The sequence below is a fragment of the Oryctolagus cuniculus genome, chromosome 11 (assembly GCF_964237555.1).
Source record: "Oryctolagus cuniculus chromosome 11, mOryCun1.1, whole genome shotgun sequence".
Classification (NCBI taxonomy): domain Eukaryota; kingdom Metazoa; phylum Chordata; class Mammalia; order Lagomorpha; family Leporidae; genus Oryctolagus; species Oryctolagus cuniculus.
In genome coordinates, this window is record NC_091442.1 from 65,482,884 (window position 1) to 65,497,424 (window position 14,541).

The 14,541-nt window shown below is 40.2% G+C and overlaps 1 protein-coding gene across 1 annotated transcript; it reads right to left on the reverse strand.

The window, feature by feature from the left end:
- Positions 1-247: 247 nt before the first annotated feature.
- On the reverse strand, positions 248-11,077 carry AVPR1A (arginine vasopressin receptor 1A). The gene is made up of 2 exons (XM_002711237.5): positions 7,075-11,077; positions 248-4,843 (listed from the first exon to the last, which is right to left on the reverse strand). Exons 1-2 carry the CDS (start codon positions 8,045-8,047, stop codon positions 4,557-4,559), a joined length of 1,260 nt encoding a protein of 419 aa, XP_002711283.1. The 5' UTR covers positions 8,048-11,077; the 3' UTR covers positions 248-4,556.
- Positions 11,078-14,541: the final 3,464 nt, after the last annotated feature.

Consider the following 14,541-nt stretch of genomic DNA (forward strand, 5'->3'; position numbering starts at 1 on the left):
GTTGTCTTAATATAGACTGCAACAAAATTGATTTATTTTCTTGATAGCAATTTATTGAAAAGGGAGTACAAAGTATCACTTGTTTTTGCTATAGCCAAAGCAGTATAAGCATAAATATCTTTGTGCCTAAAAATAAGCCTATCAGTAGCCACCAACTGTAAAACATGTTTACTTTTTCAAAATCATTATAATTAAATCAAAGCCCATTTCATTGTTTAAGTAATTTGGAAAAGAATTCATTCAAATATATATTAAATTTGTTTTTATTTATGGAATTAAGCTACACACAAGAGAATTAAGGAATAAATACAGCAATTATTTCAATATATTACCACCATCCGTTTTTGTCTGTAAGCAACCAATTATCAGATACAATCACAAAACGTTTCAATATCCATTCATAACTGGAATCATATAATTAGCTCAGGAAAAACATACTATATTTCTGCTATGTAGCATAGTAAGCTAAGAGTTATAGAACATTTGAAAAATAGTTCCAAAAATGGAATACTAAATATATAACCTTAACTCTTAGTGTTTTGTTACAATAATGAGCTAAAACATCATAGGATATATTTAAATCTTAAATCCTGTGGTATAAAGACAGCTACCTCTGTGTGTGGAAATGCTAATTATCTTACATTAATAACAATTGTTCTGATTTTACTATTAGATTTATTCTCATATTTCTTTATTTGAATTTGTTCATTTGACCCAGGAACATAAATATATCTAATTCATCTTATAGCTTTTTTAGTTTTTATTTAGAACATAAATCAATAAAAAGGATGAGTATATATAAAAACTATATAAAGAGAAATGACATTGAATTTTTAGCCATAATTACCATTGTTTTTATTCTGACATACCGTAGCTCACATGTATATGTTCACTCACAAAAACTTGTTGTAGACAAAATCTGTTAACACAATATTCTTAAGCTGTCTATGTGTAAAATGAAATCACACAATTCGTGTGACTCCATCCATTTCACTTCCTTGGAGATTCAAAGAAATAATTTTTCTTCTGAATAGCCCTTGAATTTTGGCTCAGATTGACTGAGATCAAATTATAAGCAAGAACCACTTGCTAATCTTTGTTGTCCTGTGTTCCTCATGATTCCAAGTGTGGCCAGCAGCACTGAATAGTACTCCAAGGGCCCATGAAGGGTGGGAATGTGGCAGAGAGGCACCGACTGCTTTGGCAGGTCCAGAACTAGCATCCTAAATGGCCCACCCCAGACTTACTGCAAGCAAAGCCATTACCTCCTCCAGAGACAGGAGCTATCTGCTATCTGGGGTGAGGGATCAGGCTCCATTACCCCCTACACAGCATCTAATTATGTTTTAGATAATTCTGAGGACATAATGTAAAGCTCCGAGTGTCCAGATAAATTATGAAAATATGAACTTTACAGTCTGAAAGCATTAAACATCAATCTAATTGGGTTACTTTACTTGTGTAGCAACAAGTGAGAGTTGTATTTCTTAATCCTCAATGACTGTCCATTCTGGGAATGGTAACAAGCTTGGTATTAATAAGCACAGCACTGATACTACTATTTTTTTCTCTAAAAGTACACCCTTCTCTCAATTACAGTATAAAACTTCTTTGATGATAATTGTAATTCTGTATATCAGACAAATGTATAATGGACCACCAAAATTCACTAAATTCCTTTGCAGTTACATCCCAAATAATAAAATGCCAAGTAGTTTTACACTTTAAAAATACATTCCCTAGAATTAACTCAGTAAGCACTTAATATGTAATTAAAATGTTTCATTTTCATTGCCAATTAATATTTATGAACTGCCCTATAAATCAGTTTATCCCTACTGCTGGATTTTTTATATCAGTCACATTCCTGACAACCACATAGATACATTAGTATTACATACTTGCAGTATTTTCCACATATTACCTATAAATTTAAAAAAAGTGTTGCAACACATTTCTTTTTGACTTTAAGCTGTCATTTGGCATAACACCTTGGATCTTCTCTTTGGTGAAGAAAAGGAAAACTTCCCTTCCAGAGCATTTCCTCTTTATTACCTATAGTTTCCTCTCTTTTGAAATGGACAATCAGGACTCTTTCAACTTGGAGTAATATTTTTTGGGGATATATGAATGCCATTTCCAAGTATAGAACATTAAGAAAGTTTAGCGCTGAAGAGATTAATTTTCCCAGCCTAAACCATGGAGAATAAGCCCATACTTGTATTTGCCTAGTGCAAAACTAACATCTAGATGTTATTTTGTCCCTCCTGCCTATGTTCTATTATTTCATCTCTTGAGGCATTTAGAAGAAAAGTTACCTGGATAGGGCAATATGCACTGTGTTTGAGAGAAGCTCCCAGAAACAAGAATCAAATGAAATCTGATTTCCTATGGTATCTGCCAACCTTTTGAAAACAGAGTCTATAGAAAGGCAATGAGATTGTTACTTTGGAAATGGATTTATAACTCGTCTTTGTATTTAGATGGCTCATCCCCGCTGCAGTCCCAAAAGGTTTAGTTTTTCAACTACCAAAGGGAAGTTGTCAAAAGCGCTGGCAGTCTTATAGAGGGCAGGGTTACTAAGATGCGCTCTAACTCAAATAGTGAAGGAGGGACTAATTTAGCTCATGGCTTATATTAGGCTGCCCTTCAAGGGACATTTTTGTTATTTTTAGAACAAATTCTGAAACCTGAGGGTCTAATCTCTACAGGACGCTTGGAAATATTTTTTAGGCCTATCCATCTGGGGCGGCTCAGGGCTGAGAGTTTGGAAATGCTGGGAATGAAGAGGAGTGAAGTTGATGGTTTCAGGTTATCACAGTGCCATCAGGTCCTCGGTCTCTTATCTACAAAGCCAAAAAGGAAGCCCAGTAATACTATTGTAAGCAACTATTATTCCCCTAAGGATTGCAAAAATAATTATGATGTATTCTTAAATCTTTGCATGAAGAAGGAGTCAGACAACATACCTAAGGGTTAAAAAAAAGGCCTCTTAGTTTCATTAGTGAAAAATAGAACAACAATAGCCAAGCAGAGTTGTAATAACCCTCTGTTCAGAATTAAAAGAAACTGATGCATGTGAATGCTACCTGCTTTCAAAGGAAAGCAAACAGTATCTCTATCAAATTGGAAAACTCCAGTCAGGCAGCAGAAGTCAGGCCTAGTGACGGGAAGCAATGCTTTCCAATGAATCAGCAGATCTATATTTAAATTTTAGGACCTTATAGCCCAGACTCGAACCCCGCCAATTCTGGCTAATGAAAAGTAAACAGGAAACAAGCCATGCAGCTCTGAAGATCCCAAGACTGTAATAAAACCGACTGCTAGCATATACACAGCACGTTAGTGTGCAAGAAGCTCCCTGTGAGCAAAGTGTCAGCAACTCTGTCAAACAGGCTAGGAAGCAGAGGCTTCTGTCCTCTTGAATCTTGGCCTAAAATCACACATTTGTTAATGAGGGAAGCCAGGTGCTAGGCTCTCTCCATGGCACGCCCTCCCACAACCCCCAGCCCCGCCTCTTCTCTACTAGGAGGCTGTCGGATTATTAGGAGTTTGGAGGGCCACCTAAGCCATTTCTCATTGAAAATGCGAGGACATTTTGTAACTTGGGTGACTGGGAGACTCTTCTATGAATGCGGACTCCTCAGATAATGACTGTTAATGATCATGTCAACGTCCAGCATAGCAAAAGATCCCTTATAATACTGATCCAAATGTCTCTCCAATGTTCAAGGGAAAGTCTACAGAGTGTCTTATGCCAGGCTTTTCTACTGTCCTAATAAAACCTGGCATTCGTCACAGAAATCTACCTTTAAAACAACCTTGCAGTGGAAGAAAAAAGGTATAACCATCCAGCAAGCAATGTGTTTGGTAACCTTCAACATCTTGAAAATCACATTTTTCAGAGTCAGTGAAGCATGAGGAAGCTTAATGAAGGCACTGCCAACCTTAAACCTACTCTCTTGAAATTCAGGGTGATTTGTAGGTTCTTATACAACTTTCCCCTTTTCCTTGTGAATCGGTCACCTCATGCTGAGTATGTCCCAGGCACTCACACCTCTGCAAGGCACCATCTTCTCCCCAAGCCACCATTTGGAACTGCACATTACGATGCATAAAGTGATTTTAATAGATGGAAGGAGAGTTGCTGTGAAGTCTCTGATGATTAAGTCATTTGTTCATCAGTGCCCCTACATTCTATGAATTTTAAATCAATCAAGCCTTACTTATCTACGAAGTAAAATAACAAAATAAATCAACAACAGAATACAAATTCAGAATGGCTATGATGTTTCCTTTAGAAATATATAATGTCTGTTAAGCTGCTGGGAATTAGTCCTGCACATTTTATTGCAATGAGTTTCATTAACATTCATGTATAAAAGAATTCATAGTTTTTAGTCATAGCAACATAGAATATGCAACTAGAAACACAGTCTTTTACCCAATGAATTGATTTATGCTCATCTCATAAAAGTTCATTTGTTCTCATGATTTACTAGCAAGAAAGGTGCCAAGAAGTCAATTGCAAGAGTGAAACTTCGTGAACTTGGGGCTCAGGTGGAAGCAGGAAGGACTTTGATGGACTTGGACGACTTGGGTGAGTCCTTCCATGTACCCGTACTATTGGTAGGGCTTCGGTTGTTAGAGTAAGAAGTTTGTCTTCTGCTCATGCTGTCAGTTTCTTCTTTGTTGAAGTTTTGCTTTATATTTTGGCAGCACAGGAAGCTTTGGAGACAGTCCTGCAGGAGATGGCCACTGAAAAACATGTATATCCAGGGATTGCAGCAGCTGTTCAGTGAAGCCAGCAGAGCAGTGATGGTGATGGAAGGGTTTTCTGAATCTGTATAAAAAATACAAAGGAAGATTATGTAAATAGCCAAATGCAAGTAATTAGGTATTGGATAAATTAATTTTTCTACTAACTAATTAAAGAAGAAAAAAGTTTTGGATTAGCATAGAAAATGAACTAGTTCATTTAACAGTCAGGAAAATGGGTAGTGTTTGGAAATTTGTTGCTTGTGGAATATTTTTGTCATCAAGATGCCTTAAAAATAGCTCCAGTGTTTTAAAATCATATTAAAATATTTAAATGGAATGAGTGAGAATTTCAAGAGATTAAGACAATTAAATCATTCATTTAAAACATTCCATTTCTTTTGCATTGCACTAGAGTGAACACAACATTTACAGAAAGCTGAAATTTCAGTGACATTTCTATGGCCACACAAAACTGTATTCATCTTAGTTACACTGGCAAAAGCAGGCATTTTGACCATATTTAAAGGTAAAGTTGCAAATATTGAACATAGCCTCTGAATATGAAAACTCACGAAACATGTAGTTCAAGGAGATGCCTGGAAGACATACTTGGATGGTTTTTCCTTATATAATTAGAAATTTGGTTTTATTTTAAAAGAAAACTACTTTTGGTTTTAGACAATAAAAGTATATTTAGATGTACAGCTGATGTCAGAAATTCTAAGAGTATTCTGAAATATTTGATATTAATTACATAGATATTTCAACCTTTCACAGTTGTGTTATTACACTAATAATATACCTTTGTAAAAATAAGAATAATCAGCAAATGATAATTTTCCCTTAATTAGTAAATATGAACTTAGGTCTTCTCACTCTTGTTATGCCAGAATGATTTACAGGATTATTTAATCATACTTTGTGCTATTAAAAGTGTTGTTACTATTACAGGTGATTATGATCCACAGCTAAGACCACATTAAATAAGAATGAAGGCCATCAACATATTTATGAACAAGTAAAGAATTTTTTTTAGTAATTTTGCCTATCTTCCAATAAGACAATGATTGTACTGAATTATTTTTTTTTTTGTTGACAACATTCGAGGCTTCACAAATTTGACAAACACATAGTACAGCAAAAATTGAGTTTATACTGTATTTTTCATGATCACTAGTATTATAACCTACAAGAATACTTATTTATTATATTAAATTCACACTCAAATTTTTATTTGGAAACACAGCTCCCAAAGCTATCAACATGAGAGGTTCTTCAAAAAGTTCATGGAAAATGAGTGTTATGAGAAGCCATGTAATTATTTCCATTTTTTGCACCAAAACAAACTTATCTTTTAATTTCATTTATCTGCAAACTTTTTGATATATACTGTGTACTCTCTAGTTCAATTCCAAAAGACCCAAGGGGGACAGCTCCTCCCAGATACCTGTTTTTCAACAAAAGTTATCAGAAACATTCCTCAACATCCTTGTTTTGAAAGTTTTTTATTTCCTACTAAATAAAAAAATTGTTCAAGATGAAAAAATGAAATAAGGTGCTTTTGGGAGGAAAAAGGAATAAATCCCTCGGGGGGGTCAATTTTTCTAGTGTGTGAAGGGATTAAACTCAGAGAGTCTAGTAGGTAAACAACACTCGGCAAACTATGCAAGAGTCCTGTGGAGACAGGAGTGGCTGTGCTGTCAGGTTAGTGCTGCTGCAGAACTCATCCAACAAATTCAGTTCATCACTAACCCTGCATTAAAATACCAGAAAAAAATGTTCAAGTAGTGACTGTTGGACAAAAAAGGAAGACTATTCAGGAAAAGGGAACCTGAGCCACATGTCTAATAAGAATTCTTGACTTGTTAAACAGTCTTGACAGCTTTCTACAGCAAAGCCTGTGTTTTGCCCTTGCTCTTGTAGCGATTGTCCTTTCACACCCCACAGAAAGGAAGTGGTGGTGGTAAAAATATTTCCTTGAATCCAACAGACTTGAAGGCAAGTTATTAACACATCAGTCAGAAGTTTGGCAAAAACTCATTATGCTGGTTTGCAGATACGTGGCAGAGTTTATGGGCTTAGAAGCATTGTATGCTACAAAACGCAGATTCCTGAGCCCAAATCCAGAAATACTGAATTACAATACTTGGGAGTGGGCCCTCCTGGAATTTGCACTTATTTTTAATCTTATTTCTTTATTTATTTACTTTACAATTTCTCCTCAAGGTAGGATTCTTGTGCACCCAGTTTAAGAACTTCTCTCTCTCTCTTCCTGTCCCCCAACCCCAGGGTCTCCATGGTTCCAGCACCTACCGGTCCAGTTGAAATTCTCATCCCACACCGACCACATCTGGATGATGAAGAAAGGCGCCCAGCAGACGATGTACGCCGTCACGATGACAAAGGTCATCTTCACCGTGCGGATCTTGGCGCGGGAAATGGTCTTCACGCTGCTGACACAGGGCGCGAGCAGCAGCCCCTTGTGGAAGGCGCCGGCCGCGCCCTCGGAGCCCTTGCTCTGGCGCGACGCGGTCTTCCCGCGGACGTTGCTCCAGATGTGGTAGCAGATGAAGCCGTAGCAGGTACCCAAGATGACCACGGGTGCCACGAAGATGCCGCTGGTCATCCAGGTCACGTAGGCGCGGGACCCCCAGGGCTGGATGAAGGTGGCCCAGCAGTCCTGGGCCTTGGTGACATTGTTCACCTCGATCATGGAGAAGATGAAGTACTGCGGCGTGCTCAGCACGAAGCTCAGCACCCAGGAGGCGGCGATCATGAGGCGCGAGCGGCGCGCCGGCTGCTGCAGGGTCTTGAGCGGGTGGCACACGGCGATGTAGCGGTCGGCGGTCATGACCACCAGCATGTAGGCAGACGCGAACATCGCGAACACCTGCAGGTGCTTCACCACGCGGCACAGCCAGTCGGGGCCGCGGAAGCGGTAGGTGATGTCCCAGCACAGCTGCGGCAGCACCTGAAAGAAGGCGACGGCCAGGTCGGCCAGGCTGAGGTGCCGAATGAAGAGGTGCATGCGGGACGTCTTGCGCGGAGTGCGGTGCAGCGCCAGCAGCACGCTGATGTTGCCCAGCACCGCCACCGCGAAAGTCACGGCCAGCACGGCGATCTCCAGCTTGGCCAGCTCTTCGTTGCGCACATCCCCCTGCGGCTCGTCCCCTTCCCCCGGCGGCTCGCCGGCCCCCAGGCTGCCGTTGGCGCCGCCCGCTCTCAGGGGCCACCAGGGACTGAAGTTGCCCGCGGGCTCCACGTCGGAGCTTCCCGAGAAACGCATGCTGTCCACGCGGCGCCTCCTTGGCCCTCCTTAGAGGGCCCGGCTCGCGCGGGCTGTCGCCTTCCCACCCCTGGGCACTTGGGCTCCCCGCCGCGAGCGCACTGTCCTCAGGGGTCTGCGCTCGGTGCTCCGCGTCTCGGTGCGCAGCGCCCCACCGACCGAGCAGCTCTCAGTCCCGCGAGCTGCCTCCACGCACGGCTCCAACTCCCGCAAAGCCAGGGAGGTGCGCCTTCGGGCTCCCAAAAGCGCCAGGCTGCGAATTCAGTTGTTTGTGCGGGATCCGTCCTCCCGGGAGGCGCTGCCTCTCGCCCTAGTGGCTGGAAACGGCTCGGAGTCCACTTCCCCGCTCCCCGCAGCTGGCCCCCGCCCCCGCCCCACGTCGGTGATTTGTCCACTTTGCATCACCAAGAGGTGGCACCAGGAGACTCGCTGATCCCGGGATGACAGAGTCAGGGTCGTGGCACTTTGCCGCTCTTCTCTTCCAGAAACTTGGAAAACCGGGCGTGCATGCCCTCGCTGCGCTCACCACCGCGTCCTCAAGCCTCCCTCATTAACCACATTAACCTCGCGTTTGACTTCCCCAGGCACGGTAAACGCGAAACCTGGAAAGCCCGGGTCCGCACAGCTGCTGCTGAACTCGGCACTCTGCACCTCTGTCGGTTGCGGTTTCTCTCTTCTCAGCAGGTGCATCCCTGGTCAGCCGGTTCCTCAGGACAGCCTGGCTCAAGGCATCCCTCTCTCCCCGCTCCTCAACGCCCCGCCCTTCCCCGCAGGTAACGGCTGCGTGACTTAGTTGCCAGCCTGTTCCTGGTCACCCTGCTTACGTGCGCGGATGGGGAGGACGCACGCGTTTATCCAGCTGTGGCCCCCACAGCTGCTAGGCGCCTATGAGCGGAGAGGAGAAGGGACGGCTGCTGGTTTTCCAGTCTCCCTGTGGGCCCTGGGACTTTAGGGAGTTTTCTCTAAGCTAGATTCCTGGGGTTTTCTCCAGGGAAGCCTGAGAACAGGGCTGTAGTAATCCGCAGAGACTTCTGATTACTATTGCATGTGCGGAATCGCCTCCAGCGGACAGCGTCCACCCTTGCAGCGCTGGCCAGGGCTCGGGAGCGAAAACCCGCCAAGCTCCCGCGCTCGCAAGTGAGAAAGAGGAACTCCCAAGGCGGGGAATCGGAGCTCAGAAGCAAAGGAGAAAACAAATTTCTATGCAGTGTATCTGGACCATGAGAGCCCAGCAGAAATACCGACTCTCCAGAGGTGGTTTTAACTCTAGGAAAGGCGTGCTTCCAAGGGCAGCAAGGGGGCGCTGTTTTCAGCCTATTTTACGGGGAATAAAAAAGAAAACGGGGAAAAATACCCTCAAACCTCCCAAATTATACTGTAGATAACTCATGATTTTATTAGACGTTTGTATATTGTGGCCATGGTATAAATTGTCTCAGAAAAATCACTCTGTGAACTATAAGCAAAAAAACCCAACATTTTGCTTAGGGGCAGTTAGTGACAGTTCCCTATGCTATATAGTTAACGCACGCAGAGTCTCCGAGATTGTCACATTTAGAGTGCTGGGCTCGAAATCTGGAACTCTGCTTCATTGTAGCTACCTGAGTACCAGTCTGTGCATTTTGACAACGGTGATACAAGTACCTGTCATTCCCACGTAGGAAGGTTACTCGAGAATCAATTTAGACAATGTTCTGTGTGGGAAAGTGCTCTGAAAACTGAAAGCTCTCTTTCGTTGGTCCATTTTCCCAAGTACTTTAGCAAAGCACAAGATTAAAATGGTTCAGGATGGTAATAAGTAAAAGATTTCCAGGCACCTGTGTGGAAAAAGTCCTTCAGGCAATTAGGTAAGCGTCGTTGCCTTCAAGAGGTGACCTTTTGAAAGTCATAAATTACATTATTAGTGCTCCTTATGAAAAATAACGTTGACTGACCCAGTGATCCTGGACGTTGCAGAAGCGGTTCGCTGGGCAGAGCCTGGCGACTTCATAGCTCTTGGTCATGCACACCTGAGCTTTTAGGTTTTTTTCAGGGAGAGCACCTGCAATACAGAGTCACCAATGTTTCCTTGGGCATTCTTATTCCTAAGGGATGGTGTGGTGACCTTGCAGGAAATCATTCATCTGTGTCAACACATTCAATAATCAAACCATTTCAAATATCAAGTCTATAATCTCTTAGGTTACCCCAGCAAATATTATTTAATGATAACTACCAATTACCCATACCTAAACATATCAAGCATACACCTACATGCTTGTATAATACATTTGTGTATTATCCATAGCTGTCTATCTATCATCTCTCTTCTGAGTGCCATTGGGCCTAGAAAGCAGGGGGAAGTTTTGTAGATTCCAAAATCATCTGCCCTCCCTTTAACTTAAGTGGTTTAAAAATTTTGCCTGTCCTAATTTTATGGTTCTCTATTCAAAGGAAAACCAAAACCATTGAAATATAGACTCATTTTTCAGTCCTGCTATGGAATTTCCCATGTAGAGTAAAAAAAACTGCAGTCTTAAAGGTGAAAAGGACATATAGAATATTTTCTATGGCACTTCATAATTTTTATTAGTTTACATTTTTGTGTACTTTGTAAGATGACAACTAGCCTTTTTTCTCTTTCTGTGGATTTTAGTTTGTGGTATTTTGGGGATAGAGTGATTAAAAGAAAAGATGGAGTTGCATGAATGTATTCTGGAGTAACTACTCTCTCATCGGATAGTTCCTTTCTTCCATTTGGCAGTATGTTCACAAATGTTTTGATGGTCACAATGTTTTAATTTATGGAAGCCACTGGTTGTTTCTCTTACTTTCTTTGTGACTGTTTGGATCTTTAAATTCTTTATCTTTAATATCTTGATGATAAAATATGTCATTATGCCAAGAATTTGCATATTTAAATGGATGATTAGGTTTCTAACATTACAAAGATGTGCAAAATACTAATTTCCCTCTTTTCCAAATATGTAATCCTCCATACTACCTGTTATTTTGCTATTGACATATTCTCTTCCAATTAAACCAGCATATTTCCAACTTTCATATGTGCAATATAACATATTGATAAGTTTTTTTATAAGAAGAGTTTCAAGGTCACATACATTGAGGCATTGGGTATGCATCCCATTATTTCCAAGCAACTTATGCACAAAAAGGATCTGATACACCTAAAAATGAAGTTTGTTTAATTTTTTAAATCAAAGTTTCCCAAAGTTATTTGACCATGGAATTCTCCCATCCTTTTACTTTTCCCATGGCATGGTGACGAACATGTCAAAAACAGGGAAACAGTTGGGTTGCACTGAGTAAAGGACCCTAGCATCTGGAATGCTCAAGGACCACCACTGGACTTAGTCTAGTCAGGAATTTGGAGGTTTGAGTCCATGTTAACCTTCCCCAGGTGTAGTGACGCCCAATGTAAATGGATGACATTTAGTTTAGTGTATTACCTTATGTACTTTCCATAGATGCTGTTCTCAGTTTTCTTCCCTCTGCTTACTAGGAAAATGGAAGAAATTGGGTATTATACAGGGATACACATTTTAGTCTATGCTCTATGCCTCCTTCCAGTTCAATTTTAAATTAATGAAACTGTTACTGGTCTATAGTATAATATTCATGTAACTACTTCTAGCAAATCAAATAACAAATATTTGTTGCACATCACAGGTGCTAGGTTTTTAGCTTACTACAAAGAACTAGGTAATAATTGCTAATATTTGTTATTTTTTAAAATAATGTACTTATTAGAGAGAGAGAAAAAACAATCAAGAGCCAGCTCTCCTCTGCTGATTCTCAAAACCAATCTGGGTCTCCCATGTAGGTGGCAGGAACCCGATTACATGCGCCATCACCACTGCCATCTAAGGTCTAAATTAGCAGGAAAATGCAGTCAGGAGTTAGAGTCAGAAGCTGAAACCAGGTATGCTGATGGGGTACAGGCAACTTAACTGCTGGGCTAAATGCCTGCTCCTGACTGCTAATATTGCCATCATAAGCACTTTACAGGTTATTACTTAATTTACATTGATGCCATCATTGACACTATCCTTTAATTCACATTGATGCTATCAAGTACTATTATTATTTCATTTCACATTGCAAATAACCAGCCTCAGGTGACACACCAGAACCAGGGTTTGAACAGGAGCAGTTTACTTCAGGAGCCTTTAGAGTCTTACTCATGACATGGTGCTGCACCTGTGAGGCTCACGTGTGTGGATCTCAGAGATACATAATGGCTATCTGGTGGGTTATTTAGTAATTATGTGTATCTCATATGGTCTCTTTTGAGACTAGGACATCCTATAAGATATGAGCTGCTTATTACATATCATTGATTTCCTTTTTGGTAAGCCAATTACAGGGCAGTAATAATAGGATTAATAATATATAATATGAACATTTACTAACATTGATTAGGCCATTATTTCACAAACTAACTGCTTTAAATTCATTATTTTATTTAATCCTTAAAATAGTATTTAAACTTTGTACCAGGATACAGTTATTATTATCCCACGTTAAATATGAGTAGCACAATGGTGGCAGAGGTTAGGTAACTGAGGCAGAATTACAAGGCTGTAGGTGGTCAAGCCAGCAGTCCTGCAGAGGTCTATGTCAACTCAAGGTCTGAGCTCTCAACTCTATGCCCTAATACCTCCCATGTACCTCACAAGCACCCAACACAGCTTTGCAGAATGAATTAACAAATGTAATAGGAACTGATTTTTGAGTTCTGAATGAGTATAAAGTTCAGAAAGTGCTTGTTAGTGGATAAATTAGGGACGAATTCTTGAGGAATCACTTGGGCACCTACAACTCCATAGTATCTCCCTGAAAAAACAGGTCAGTATTAACATCTGAAAGGGACTTAAATCAGGATAGACATCCTCCTGCTTTGAGAATCCTGAACTGGCAAGTTTATAGTTGATTTTGAAAGTTATCCAAAGGAGGTGAGCATTGAGCCTAGTGGTTAAAATATCATTTTTTCATATCAGAATGCCTCTTTTTTTTACCCAACTCCTGACTCCAGCTTCCTACTACTGCAGATCCTGAGAGGCAATAGTGATGACTCAACTAATTGAGATCCTGCCACCCATGTGGGAGACCTGGATTGAGTTCTGGACACATGGCTGAAGCCCAGGAGTCCGGGGCTCTTGTAGGTGTTGGGGAAGTGAATCAGCTGATGGGTACTCTATCTCTCTCTCTCAAATAAATGAATGTATGAAGAAATAAATTAAAAGTAAAGTTATCCACAGAGTGTGCTTCTTACACACACACACACACACACACACACAGAGGAATCTAAAAAATTATGCAAGTCAATCACGGAAAAACATCAGGTCCTTATTATAATACTATTCTTACTACAGGGTAAAATTTTAAATGAGTACCATGTTTGGTTCTAATTATGAAGTTTTATTTTCTGACATTTGAGTGAAGAATTATGACATTAAAGAGAAGCTGCCATGTTTATTCAACAAAGTCTTAAGTACCATGTTTGTTTTAAAATGAAAATTAGAATCATGTTTTATTTGTGTAAAACAAAACAAAATTCTTCCTAAGTCAACCAGTACAGTGTTAGTTGAAAAAAATCATTACAAATCTTAATGAAGAATGGGATGGAAGAGCGAGTAGGAGTGGGATGAAGTGGAGAAGGGAGGGTGGGTATGGGGGGAAGAACCACTATATTCCTAAAGTTGTATCTATGAAATTTATATTTATTAAATAAGAGCTTTCTTAAAAAAAAGATGTATTTGGAAAAAAGAAAAAAAATGATTACATAGGAAAAGATTTATGGAATCAGTATTATTTGTATTATATGTTCAGAAAATTAGTGTGCATTTAAAATGAATTTATTTTACCTAAAGTCATTTAAGTGGTTGAGTTTAGAATTTTTAGTCCTAATTTGTTACTGTTCATTTAGATATTCTCCATATTCATAGTCAGCAGCTCTGTTATACTGTCAAGAATTTGACAGTCATCAGAACTTTTTCTTTTCTGTGCTGGCAACATTGAATCAGCCTCTGTGTATTCATTGATTCCCTTTTCACAAGAGAAAAATTTCACGTTGTCTGAAGAGTATTAAGAGCAGGAATTGTGATAATTTCTTTTGTGTGGATTTGCAGTGAATATTATTTTTGTAAAGCAAACTAATTTTTCTATAGATTTTTTGTTTCTTGTGTTCTTCCTTCTTTAGCTTGGATAAGGGTTAATTTTGAAATGTGAGGGTACTTAAAAAGGTTGTAGAGAGATGGAATTAAAAGATAATTTATTTTGATGCAAAAAATTTTGAAATCCACGCACAGTTTTTCATTATATGTGTTTTCTATGAACTATCTGGAGGCCCCTCATATGTTCTATTTCTATTCCTCACCCCAGTCCCATACTCCTCTGCCTGTCACCTCACACACCTTCCAGAAGCTTCAAAGATTTCCAAAAAGCCTCTTCTTTTCTTGTCACCAGGACTATGATATTTGATGTCTTTTCAT